A 13753-nucleotide genomic window follows, 5' to 3' on the forward strand; every position below is an offset into this window, starting at 1 on the left:
GAGATGGCATTTTTCAATACTAGAAGACGTATATGACTAACTTAGAGTTTATTCTTTAAATCACTAGGACTATCACATTCATATTCAATTTATTTTCTCTTTTACTCACTACTCTTCCTAAGTATTTTGGAAATAGTTTCTGGATAGAACATATTGAAGAAATAGAGACATTTATATTACTTTCCCCAATTGCAGAATAGAAATATATTAATTGCTGGAGCGATAGCACAGTGGGTAGGGCATTTGCCTTACAAGTGGCCAACATGGCCGACCCGAGTTCGATTCCTCTGCCCCTCTCGGAGAGCCCGGCAAGCTACCGAGAGTATTCGATATGCCAGACACAGTAACAACAAAGTCTCCAATGGAGACGTTACTGGGCCCGCTCGAGCAAATCGATGATCAACGGGAGGGCCTTTACCTAATTGCCTAGGCTCAACATTTAAATTTATTTTAAAAAGTTAGTTTATTTATGTTTGTTTTGGGGTAACTCCAGGTGTGTGCAGGGCTTACTCCTGGGTCTGTGCTCAGGGATCACTATTGGAGGTGCTTGGGGACTTAAACCTGGTTTGATTCAAATCCAACCAGATTTGAATTAAATAAAAATACATGGTGCTGAGAATTAAAATTGGGTTGTCTGTGTCAAGAAAAGTGCTTCACATCTCTGGCCCACAATTACTCTTGTATAATGAAGTTGAGTTGAAGGTGAGGAAAGAAGACTTACCCTTTGGTTCCTATCTATTGTTCTGACATAAGTCCTGGGCTAGGGTACTACAGCTTCTAAGAGAATAAGACCTTGCATATGATTCTAAGCAATGTATTTGAGTACATTGCAAATATAGTAGTAATTATAAAAAAGGAAAAAAACAAGAAAAGAAAGTTTCATTTTACTTTAAAGCAGATTTTTGGATGCATAGAATGATTGCAAAGTAAAGGGCAACATCAAGCCTCCGAAGGTTCCGCTAGGAGCCCTTGGATTGTCCCGTATCTTGACCAATTTCCTTCATTTTTTTTTGAAGTTCACTGTTTTAATTTCCAAATGAAGTTTACATAGTATGTATCAGTTCCACAAATAGCAATGACTTGCTTTAGTGACATAGTTTTCAGAAGTGGATTACAAACTCAAAAGATATGCATATATGCAATGATTCCAGATATTACCCGATAGTTCTTCTAGACCCCTGGAAAATTTTCATTTAAAATGAATATGTCAAATGAAAAAATAATGTACACTGGTTAACCATAGAAGATACATTTATAAGTATCTCTCATTCCTTCCTCATTTAATCCTTCATTTAGTATCTAGTTACCAAGGACAAAGCAAACTTATCATTTTACTTAAGATTCCTAGAAACGAAGCTTAAAATTGCTATATTTTGGTTGGTTTTCGCTGTGTTCTACCACTCTAAATCAAAGTTAAGCTAAAATCACGCCCCACACTACACTTCCACACCTGTTTAGTTTTTAGTATGCACGCACAATTCAGGTGTGTTTGGCAGAAAAAGATGCAGAACTGATGATGCACACTCATTGATTTTTGACATCTGGTAGGTACTGACACTCATTCATACCTGTGAGGTATCCCCCTTTAGAACACTAAGTCCCCTTTCTCATGGCACTCTCACCTATCGCTCACCTGTCAAGTGAGTGTGTGCCAGCTTGTCATGGTTCTGTGCTTGCCCACAAAACAGGAGAGACGCAGGCCAATCACATGAGGTGTCAAGGGAGTGGCGAATTTAGGAAAGAGGCTCCTTTCCCCATAAATGCTTTCTATTGTGTAGGCATAAGGGTGTCAATTCCATTCCTTCTGAAGTCTTTGTACACTTTCAAATTTTAAAGCTTCCTTGATTTCTTTCTTTTATAGATTTTTTGAATATTGTTGTTTTAATGTTCTTATTATTTTTTAAATTTATTGGTATTACTCTTTATTTATTGAGAAGATAAACAGTACTGAACCTACTTGTGCCAAGATGAACCTCAGAACTGATCCCTCAATGAATTTTCCACCCATTTTTATTACAAGAAAAATCCCACCTTGTTCTGGATATGTAAGACACTAACGAAACATGGATCTCATGAAGAGTCACATTCTGTCCACAGAACTTTGCAACCAATTTCTGAGTCCCCACACCTCTATGCTTAGACAATGTCACAACTTTCCCCCTTCTCTCTTGAACAACTTTCCCAGAATATCAAACAAGATGTTTGTCCCATGCTATTCCCCTGTGGGCACACTAACAAGGCAATGAAAATATTTGAATCTCTCCTTCCCCTTACATTCATTTCTTTTATTTTGAGTTTCAGAGAAACTTTGTACCTATAAACAATTGGGATGAATAATATTTTAAGAAACTTGGTGATTGGAGGGAGGATGGTCTCAATGGTTTAAGTTCTTCCTTAGCAAGCACAAAATGGTGAGTTTGAACTCTGGTGCTCCCACAAGTGCTGAGGGAAGCTAATAGGAAATCTCTAGAGAGAAAAGATCAGGAAATCCCTGGGGCAGTCTTGAAACCTTGAACTTAGTCCCCAGGTTATAGATGAGCCTAAGAGTTTCAGACATTTTCGTGATCTGCCAAGTCAAAGGAGAAAGAAACTGGGTTTAAATGAGGCGGGAGCAATAGAAGAGTAGGTAGGGCATTTGTCTGGCACGTGGCCAACCAAGGTTTGATTCCCGGCATCCCAAATGATCCCCCAAGCACCTCCAGGAGTTAATTCCTGAGTGCAGAACTAGGAGTAACCCCTGAGAATCGCGGGGTGTGACCCAAAAAGGAAAAAAAAAGGACATTGGGGGAGAGGGAGAGGAGGTGACTTTCTTCATTTCTCTGGAAAGGTTACCAAAATGTCAAAGAGACAAAAAGAGTTCATGGTGACTCAGCAAGACAATTAGGATTCAACCTAATTTTCATTTGTTGTTTTTGTATTTGTGTTGTCTAGAAATCAACTGCTCTTAGGAGGAACCAGGATTTCATTTCTAAGCAACTAACTGTTCATTGCCCTTTGTCATGTAAAGCTACAAAGAATTTGAAATCCTTAATGTCCTTCTGAAAATAAGAACTTTTTATCCTTTATTCTCTTAATATGGAAGATGGATGTGGAAACCATTGTACTTTGCTGAAATGAAACCTGTTCTGTTTGGACTTGAATTTCTTCTGAGCAGTCTTATCCCTACTTCTGAGGAATGGGAGAGAAAGTATTACCTAAGATAATTGTCCAGACAAACTGAGGAACCAAAAGCTGGAGACAGGCCAGAAGGTTGGAGAGAAGGCATCTCTCAGGACTTTCTTTGTTGGCTTGGAATAGTTTAGACCACTGAGGTTCTGATGCATTAGTATTACTTGTGAAGCATGTTATAAATAAATTTTCCTTTTAGTTTCTTTTTTTCTTATTTACAAGAATATTTTAAAAATGTACAGATTTGTTATTATTTGGTGCAGAAAAAGGAGTAGTAAGTCATGTTTCATCAGATTTTGCTTGGAATATTTAAATAACAAAAATCAAAGACTGTGACAAACTATATTGAAGGCTGAGATTTCCCTTGTAAAGGGATGGGGACAACGGCTTTGAAAACTGATAGTCTATGTTCAGTATTATGAAGAGTCCTCAGTTTCTTTTCTGGGTTTCGTTTCTCCAATTTAGAATTTTACCTTATATCAATAATCTTTATTATTTTGGTTTTTATATTTTGGTTTTGGGGCCACAATAAGTAGTGGTCAAGTCTTGTTCCTGGCTTTGTGCTCAGCAATCACTTCTGGTAGGACTTGGGGGACCATATGTGTTGCCAGGGATCAAACTGGGGCTGACCATGTGCAAGACAAGCACCTTAATCCCTATACAATCTCTCTGGTCCTGAGTCATCTGCAGCAGGGTTGAGAAGGATGATTTAAATTTTAAATACTGTGGGCTTCTCTGTGTGACTCTGAAACTAGGACACATTAGGAAAGCCAGGAGCTGGCACAGGGAGGGCACGTGGTCTGCAGTGCCCTGCAGTCTCCGTGGGTGCAGGCTGAATGCTAGTTCAGAAGATATTTCTCAACTGTGCTTGTGACCCTAAGCATGAAATTGGCTTTATTTATGAAACCAACAGCATGAGTCAGTATTGAACCTCTGGCCTGCTAGGCACTCTCATTTCTCTTTTGCTAGGTGGGCAAATGTGTTGATTTTATGACATACCACAGGTTGCTCAAATCCTAGACGGTGGCCTGATTACTTCACAGCAGTGTCGCCACCACCTCATCGTCACTGGTTAGAAAGCAGCTGCATCCAAATCCACATCCCAAGTAATTTGACAATTAGACAAGAATCAACTTGAACTGCAGTGAGTCATTATTGCTTAGATTCTAGCGTGTGGGCGTCAGGGAGAAAGGGAGCAGGCAATTTTCACCTCCAGCGGATGCAGCAGGAAAGGCACTCAGCTGTCTCTTCCGGTGTGTCAGGACTGTAAAGGAGGTTCTGATGTCAGACCTCGCTGGATTTTGGGGACACGTTTTGCATGTGTTGCATGGCATTTGGACTTGGTACTAAGTCTATCCTGTAAATCAGATCAGCAGTGATTTCCCCTCCTTTTTTCGCCCCTTAAATTAATTTATCCCCAAGTTTAGCCAGATTCCTCATGTTTTCTTGTTTGGTCCTAGCTGTGTTCAGGGGAATTTGGCACAGGGTCTGGTCTGGACAGAGACCCTAACATAAAGGGGAGAGAATCAGTTCAAGATAGCCGTAATGACATCTGGGATGTCACTAAAGGAAATGTTAGTGACAGAGAATAAATGAAGACCAGTGATCAGGTCTTTGAATCCTGATCCATACTGTCTTCTGAACAATATCAGCGTCTCTGGGTTTGGTTATAATGATAAAAATTGAGATCTATATACAAATATTCCTTAGTTTTATATTCCCTCAATCTTCTAAATTCTGTCACTGCATGTTTAATTTCTACAAAGATACTATCAAGCCATTGATTCATAGATAGATCTTAGATTCTGAGATGTGAAATTTATTTATAGTTGATCTTGCTAGAATGGTAAGCTTGGTGGGAGTTTTTTTTTTGTTGTTCATACCCAGCAGAGCTCAGTGCTTACTGATGGTTCTGTGCTGGAGATCGAACTCGGATTGGCTGCATGAGCAAGGCAAGCACCTTACCACCAATACTATCTCGTCAGCCTTGGAATAGTCGTACTTTTAAAATTATAAATATAAGTAAAATAGATCATAAGGAAAGCTCAAGAACGCTTGTAGCTTTTCCCCTCCCGAAGACATTCATTGTAGGAGATATGCTCTTTTGCTTTGCTGTCATTTATATTAAACCTGTAGAAACTATGTAAAAATATTAACTATGGGATAATTGTATAAATGTGAGGTTCACATCACTTGTGGCTGCAGTTCATGGCTTCACACCCTGCTGTGAGATCCTTTTTATTTTCTTTTTTGCTTTTTGGGTCACACCCGGTGATGCACAGGGGTTACTCCTGGCTCTGCACACAGGAATTAATCCTGGTGGTGCTCAGGGAACCATATGGGATGCTGGGAATTGAACCTGGGTCTGCCGCAGCAAGGCAAACCTCCTACCCGCTGTGCTATTGCTCCAGCCCCAAGCTCTAAGATCCTTGTCCCCTGCTCTATGCAGGTGGGCTCAGGACATCAGGTGATTCAGGTTCACAGATATGACTGGGATGGTTTTTCGAATTGCCAGTCCGGTTCTCTGACAGCTCACTGCGATGCATACCAGAGTTATCTATTGGGTGACAAAGTTGTACCTCTCCACAGGAGCAATTGTATTGGGTTTTAGCTATCAGGCCTATGTTGAGTGTCGACATCAGAAGGTATGTGTTTAACTCGAGGGAATGATTTATAACAGTATATGGAAGGTCCAGGTTTCCAAAGATGACATTTTTTATATGTTTACATCTTTTGAGCTAGACTCTTTTGTGACCGTGGTGCATATGGACAATGACTGTTCCTCCAGAACCAATGTCTCTCTTTCCATCCTCATTATCAGATAGGTAAAGGTAAAGGTAAAGGCCCTCCCGTTGATCGTCGATTTGCTCGAGCGGGCCCAGTAACGTCTCCATTGGAGACTTTGTTGTTACTGTGTTTGGCATATGGAATACTCTCGGTAGCTTGCCGGGCTCTCCGAGAGGGGCAGAGGAATCGAACTCGGGTCGGCCATGTTGGCCGCTTATAAGGCGAACGCCCTACCGCTATACCCTCTATTCTTAGTGCCTTATGGAATCTCAAAATTTGGAAACTGGGGGAATTGATCTCTTCTCCCCACCACACATATATGGGAGTGTTCAAAAAATATATTTTGATTCTTGGCAAAATCCAGAGAGTGGGCTAGGATAATGACCAAATATTTAAAAATATGCAAAAGCACCACTTTCAGCTTCTTTCAGCAGTGCCAATATTTCTCAGAGAAAATCTGCTCTGACTGCATGATAACTCTGAAATGTCTGATTTTTATCAAAATAGAAATGAATGATGCTCTTTATAAAGTAATGCAAATAAAGCTTTGGAGAAAAATGATTTTCTGTGTATGTAGAGTATTTGGGTAAGAACCCCAAGAGGTATTTGGGCTGTACTAAATGTACTCAGGACATACCCTTGCTTGGCTTGTGCTCAGAGTATCAGGGATCAAACTGGGATTAACCACGTGCAAGGTCTTACCCATTATGTTATCTCTCTGGCTCAAAGTAATTTTTTTTGTCTTTTTTATTTTGGGACAATATCCAGTGATACTTAGGATTTATTCTTGGCTCTGTGCTCAGCGATCACTCCTGGTGGGCTCAGGGACAGTACAGAATGTCAGTGATCAAGCCTAGGTCAGTTATATGCAAGGCAAACAACCTACCTGCTGTACTATTGTTTCGACCCCCAAAGTAATATTTTTGAACTCATATTTTATAATCAAGGCACGACAGATTTATAGTAAGGATTTTTATAACAGAGCCACTGATGACAACGGAAAGACAATAAATATGCACTGACACGCCGAGTATGAAATATACATCTTGATTTTATAATTCTGTGTGCTTTATTTTGTACACAAATGGAATGGAAGTGTCGAATATTTACACTTAACAGGAGTGTAAGCTGTGCAGTGTCTCTGTAAGCTCCAGCCCCTGCAAGGAGTGTCCCCCTACCATCCTGCACTACAGCTCAATGGAGAAACATCCTGTCAGAGAGAAGCACAAAATTGTCATATTGAAAAGTTCTAACAGGTACAGCCTGGTGCGCTCAGAAGTTAAGACACACTTGGGAAACACAAATTCAAAAAGAACGGAAGAAAAGTTTTCCATCCCGTTGGGAGTCAACTTGGCCATTTGGTTGTCTGTTCTCACGAATTGCTAGGGAGATTCTCTATTCTACCTTTTCGGTGATCTTTGCCTGGTTTGTCTACTGGCCTTAGCTCATCCTCAGCTGCAATAAGAAACTGCACAGCTGTACAAGAAGTGATTTCTGAAGCACAGATTTCTGCAAGGAAGGATATTTACAGACTGGAATATGTGTGGGTTTTCATCCATTCATTCATACCCAATGTAGTATGAACATACATAACAGATGAGCTATCTCTACCACACATAACTGAAATGTATAGCCACAGAATTCTGTAGGGAGTCCTCTGTTAAATCAGTTGTCACAGCAGGTACTCCACATGCTTTAAGGGAAACATCCCCCTTTTCCTCCCTAGGAATGACAAATTACTATGATAAATTTAGGAGCTATCCTGAGTCCTTGACTTAAAGATTTTTTTGAAAGAATTTAGGCAGGACCAAGACAGGAAAAAAAAAGATGTCATTTCACCAGCAAGTCCATTCCATCTCACCAGAGCAATCACCAGCTGAAAAGCAGAGGGGGCTTCACATAAGAATGGGAAAAAGAAAGGGTATGAAGGTGGAAAAGTGTCTCTCTCCAAACCAAGGCGGTGGCATGGCTTCCATGAAAAAGGAGAGGTTCTGTTGCCAGAGTAGCTGTTGGGGCCATAGTCTGCCTTTATTTAAAGGAAGTGTCCTTAGAGCCAGGCCATGGTGCCAGAGGTGCTCTCAGGACCAGCTTCAGGCAGACGCACCCAGGTGTCGCATGCCCAGAGCATGCATCCTCGCTGCCCGGCAGCGGTGCAGGCTGGCTCCGTGAGGGCACTGGAGTGCTCCAGAGCGGGCCCTCACTCTCAGCTGGGCTTTCTGGGCTGCAGAGGTGAAATGATGACTCAAAGTATTTGTGTCATCAGTCCAACAGATGGACTTGCTGTCTGATTCAGCCAGGAGCCCACACAGGACCACAACATAAGGGCACGAGGGCATGTGGGGGTTGGAGAGATGCTTAGAGATATGGAGAGATGGTCAACAAAAAGGAAGGGAAAGAGGAAGAGAAAAGAGACTGAGATGAATGGGAGGTAGAATGGGAAGAGAATTGAGGAATGAGAGAATAAAGGACTGTTGGGGGTCAATGACTCAGAGAAACCATGAAAGAAGGATCCTAGGAGAGGTTCAAAAAGAGAAAAATAGAATGAGACAGAAATAAAAGGGGAGGACAGAGAGCAGAGGAAGAAAAATTAGAGAAGGTCCCGAAGGGCTGGCTGTAGGTTCACAGACAGTTCACAGAGCACCTGAGTGCAGATTTGGAAAGATGGGCTCGCACAACAGACTGAGCCAAGACTAGGGTCCTGGGAGGAAAGGGCTGTGTGAACACAGTCCACAAATCCTGGGGAGGAGAGCCAAATGCCAATGCCCCTGCAAGTAGCTGACAAATGGGATTTTGATTTTGGTAAAGCTGAGACCCCCATGGTGCTACACATTGTACCAGAGCATGACAAATAGCACCAGTGACACGATCTGGCACTTTTCTGAAAGGGCCCAGCATGTAAAAGTGACGTTGCGCCCCCAGCAAGCCTTCAAATTGGAGAGAGCTCTGGACAAAGTTTGCGGTGTTAGCACCAGTCTGGTCCCAGGCTCCAAGTGCATTTGCACCAGATGTAATCTGGGTAACGTTCATGCCATTTCCATCCAAGTGGTCAGATTTGCTGTGAGCTACAACAATTCATTGGAGCCCTAGAGACCTCAACATTGGGAAATGCAAGACAATACAACAAATGGAGGTGTAAATTCTATAGTAAAAGACCTTCTCACCAATGAGCTTGGTGATTCTTCAAGCAAATATATGTGTATATATATGTATAGAAATCTACATAAAAAATCAGTGCAAATGCCAATTCTAATTTGGAAGCATCTACACTAGGAAAATAAATCATTCTATTACTACAAAACCAAGGGATGGTGGTTCAATTTGATTGTACTCAACTCAGCCACAGCAATACTTAATATTAAATGGAAAGCACATCACATGACCCGCAAAAAAACATCTACTCATTAATGACAGTCCTTTAAATAAACGGTTGCATGCTCAGTTAAGAAACCAAAGAAGTTATCATGGTGGCCTAGAAAGAGAGCTGGGATCAGGAATGGCATTCTGGTGGCAGAAAACTTTGGGAGCAATATGATGGAAGTAGAACTTGACCTGAAACTGGTGGATTACTGTTAAGGACACAGCTTTGACGTTTTGAGTACTCTAAGGAAGTTTCTGGAAATTTAACTTGCATCAGTGGCAAAATGCTTTGCTAGCCCTTCCAGTGGCAAAGGCAGCATCATGACTATTGGTAGATGGGTAATTTTGTACTCTTGTGTTTGTGTTGGTGACTGCAGCCAGGCAGACAATGGTATTTAGTGTAAAATCAATGCTCAATTTCAGAAAGAGACCCTCATTCTGAGCTCCGTTGTTTTTACTATGAAGAAGCCCCATCATTGCTGATGACTCTCCTGTTCTCTCATCCAGCCTCTATGCTGGTTTGCTGCACAGTGTGGCAGAATCCCTGCCAGGTCTGCATGTACCCCAGAAATAAGGCGACGGGGCTTAGTCTGGGCATATGTAGAACCCAGAGTTGAGTGGTTATTAAAAGTCTCTCTCTAAACACCATGGGCACAAGTAATACTGACATCATCAACTCTTAATTTATATAGGCTTCGGGAGGTTTCTTTTTAAAAAAAAAATCATATTATAGTTCTAAAAAATAAACTTGTTCCAGGTGCAGCCCCCAAGAAAGGTAGTTCAATTGGTTGAGCTCAAAGTCATTGCATTTTCTTGTGGTTCTATCACTTTGTCCTGTACAGAGAAACAAAAGCTTGCACCCCTCACCTTCCTACAGATATTTCTTTCTCTCTCTCTTCCTCAAAAAAACAGTGCATCTTAGGCAGATATCTCCATGGTTTTTTTTTTAACCATCTCTGGCTGTTACAAAAGTCTTATTTATTTGTGAGACAGGCCAAAAAATTCTAATTACTTCTAGTTCGCCAAAATACTAAATTATCTTTTTAAGATTTTAATGTAAGTAACCAAGTTATTCTACTATTTGCATGGCAGGTTCAGATTCAGATTAATAAGAGAAAAGCAAAACTTCCCATTAGATAATTTGCATGAGTTTGTCCTTGAAAGCCATCAGCTTAAAAATGCACTAACCAAATGGTTTCCAAAAATATCCATGAGGAAAACTCATTAAGAGATGTGCTCCATGAGAGTGTATCACGAATATGGAAGGGAGAAGATGGAAGGTGAGAGAGGGAGAAGTCTGTCAGACTTTTTAGAAGGAACTCAGATGTTCTTAGTGGATCGTTGGCCACAAAAGGGGGAGTGCAACTTCCAGTTCTGGAATTTGATCATCTGCTGACAGTGCATACATTTAGTCTTTCAATTAATTATCATTACAAAATATTTCAGAAAACTTTGTTTCACCTATAGAAAGTCATTTCTATACATTTAATATATTTTATTGTATAAATTAGTCTTGTCTTTAATGCCTTCTTTCAGTTTATAAATGGCAAAATAGACAATAAACAATCAAAGTGCTAACCCCAGATTGAGTTTAAACTCCTCTGAGGTCGGTCCTCCATAAACTGGCAAATTCTATGAAATGCTTGTTTTGCAGATGCCAGCCATGGAAACTACACATTTATCCTTCCCTGATTTTGCCATCTCCAAAGGGATTCCTTTCCCTTTCTCCTTCTTTCCTTCTTTTGCTTGTTAAGAAATCAAAGGATGTGCATAGTTATAGAATTCGAAGGGTACCAATTACAGATGTGATAATGGTAAGGTTGGTGAAGTTCAAGTGCTGGCAACTTTTCTTTAAAGCAAACAACACAGAGAGCTCAGCAGCTACATCAGCTCTGGACTACTGCTGGGGTGAGGAGGCTGCCCATCTCGTGGGCAAAAGCCCATGAAAGGTTCATTCTTACACTTGAAACTTTGAGCAAACCAAAGCTTTCTTGCAATCTGCAATGTCTTTTCTGTCCCACCCTTTGGCCCCTCTGTTTCCTTCATGGCTTCACACAGTTTGTGTTGTACATTCATAAGAATTCACATTGACTGCAAAAACATAAATGCAACAAAAACATAAAAGCCTCCAAGTAGTATATTATATATATTTTGTTCTTCTAAATGCTCTTCTGTCGTTGTCAGAGGTGCAGTAACTAATTTATAACTTTTCCTTTGAGGGAATCCAGATGAAAGGCCCAGATTGCTCTTCAATAACAAGTTTGCACTGGTTATATATATCTTCTAAGCTGTCTCCTTGGACAATAGCTACAATAAAAACAAATAAATTCTGAGTTACGAATCAGTCCCATCATTCCCTGGGTTATGAAGAATAGCCAACAATCACACAGCAGAAGCTCAGAACAGTGATTTTTTCCCCTTTCCTTTTAATTAGTAATAAAAGAAACAGAAAATTCATGTAAGCAAAATCACAGATGACTGGGGAAAAAATGCTTTCAAAGCATGTGTTGAATCCGTAATGAAGGCATCTTAGTTTTGTTCCTCTTTCTACAGAAAAATAATTATTTATAATTATTATCCAAATTCTAAACAATGAGATACCCATTTCATAAATTTTATGGATGCCTTCTCTGAGTTAGACACCAATTAAATTTTAGATAATAATTGCTTTGCATGCCAGAAAATCATAGCCTTTTTGTCAGGGGAAGAAATTTAGACAAAGGAAATGATATCATTCATTCTCCAAGTATTATCAGTTGTTTTATAATATATGTATTTATATGTATATATTTGCTCCTTCTCTGGTCCAGAGTTTCTAAAACCCTTAGAACTTCTTAGGTGATGTGGTCAACACGGAAGTTCCTTGTTCTGTTGATGAGTACTTTGGACCCATGATGAAGACTCGCTGCAAACAGAACCAACCCTCTGATGAAAGATGCAGAACTTTCAGTCTTATCCTTTCTTCTGGGGTAGAATGGGGAGTTGAATGTTGAAGGTGAGGGACAGAATGTTAACTCAATTTTCAGTAGTCTAAGAATAATCGATTATGACTGTAATGAAACTCAACAGGAGGAGCTAAGAAGAGTGTCCTGGTTGATGAACAAATGAAGTTTTGGGGGAAAATGATATGTTCCAAGAGCCCTTCCCTTCTACTTGCTTTCATTACTTTTTTATCTAGCTATTGATTCATAACCCTAGAGAGCCTTTGTAATAAACCAGTACTCTGGTGATTAAAAGGATTCCTGAGTATTCTGAGCCACTCTAGAAAATTAATAAAACCAAGGAGGAGGTCATGGGTACCTCTGATTTATAATTAGTAGCCAGAGCCACAGGTAACAACTCAGGCTTGTAAACCTCATATGAAGTGGGGAGCAGGGCTGTAGGATTAAACCCTCAAGTTGTGGAATCTGATACAATTTTCTAGTCAAGTGATTTGATGCTCATCTGGTTTTTGATCATCGCTTAGTGGGAGGAAAACTTTCCCATACATCTTCAAATTCACCCTTCAGAACATATGGATTATTAAACTTTAATTCTAAATATAAACCACTGGTCAAAATGTATATATATGTGTATATATATTTGATTTTATGGTCATACTTGAGGTATTTTTTTATAAATCACCAATTATATTGGGTATTGATAGGTATTTACTTGTTTACCCAATCCACCTATTTGCAAACTACTAATATCCTCAGATTAAAAATGCCCAATATCAAAAATAATATTCATTAGAAAAGTTCTTATTTCTAAACCATGTGACTCCATTATAAGGAAAATTCCACAAAATTTAACTACTCTTTAAAATTGTATGGTGGCTTCATGAAAGCTGCATAAGATAGAGGAGGCCAGGGAAATAAGGGATTACAGTCTATGTATTGTATGTTGGAGCCCCAGAACTGATTATTGTTGGCTATTTACCCCTTGAGTCCCTGCAGGAATAAAAGGAAGGAAAAAAGAAAAAGAGAAAGGGAAGGAAAAAGAGAGAGAACTTAGAATATCCAGAAAGAAAAAGCCTTCCTTAGTTCTCTGAACTTCATTTGCTCAAGGAAATGTTAAAACAGAAAAAATAGTTTTGTATTTAGATTCGCCAGGGAATTCATTAAAATAAAAAAAATGCATTCCAGTGAAGGGCTCTTAATATGGACAGACACACGGAGTGAGTGCACAACTTTGGGCATTGCACATTCTGAAGTCCTGAAAATTTCTTTTTCGGGGGCCAGATAGATAGTACAGCGGGTAGGATGTTTGCCTTGCACGCGGCCAACCCGGGTTCAATCCCGGGCATCCCATATGGTCCCCCAAGCACTGCCAGGAGTAATTCCTGAGTGCAAAGCCAAAAGCAACCACTGAGCATCGCTGGGTGGGGCCCAAAAAGCAAAAAAAGAAATTTTTCTCAAGTTTTTGGATAATGTTAGGGAGATAGTTTAGTGGAGGCATC

At 40.1% G+C, this 13753-nt stretch overlaps 1 protein-coding gene across 25 annotated transcripts in view; it reads right to left on the minus strand.

Annotated features, from left to right (window-relative positions):
* Positions 1-6988: 6988 nt before the first annotated feature.
* The window catches only part of DLG2 (discs large MAGUK scaffold protein 2), a 1600462-nt gene continuing 1593697 nt past the window's right edge, over positions 6989-13753 (minus strand). For all 25 annotated transcript variants that reach the window (XM_056115953.1, XM_056115951.1, XM_056115947.1 and 22 more), the window contains one exon: positions 6989-11619. In XM_056115953.1, the coding sequence (XP_055971928.1) occupies positions 11513-11619 (107 nt within the window). In that variant the 3' untranslated portion in view covers positions 6989-11512. The remainder of the gene's footprint in view (positions 11620-13753) is intronic.

Source organism: Sorex fumeus, unplaced genomic scaffold (genome assembly GCF_029834395.1).
Source record: "Sorex fumeus unplaced genomic scaffold, SorFum_2.1 ptg000030l, whole genome shotgun sequence".
Taxonomy (NCBI): domain Eukaryota; kingdom Metazoa; phylum Chordata; class Mammalia; order Eulipotyphla; family Soricidae; genus Sorex; species Sorex fumeus.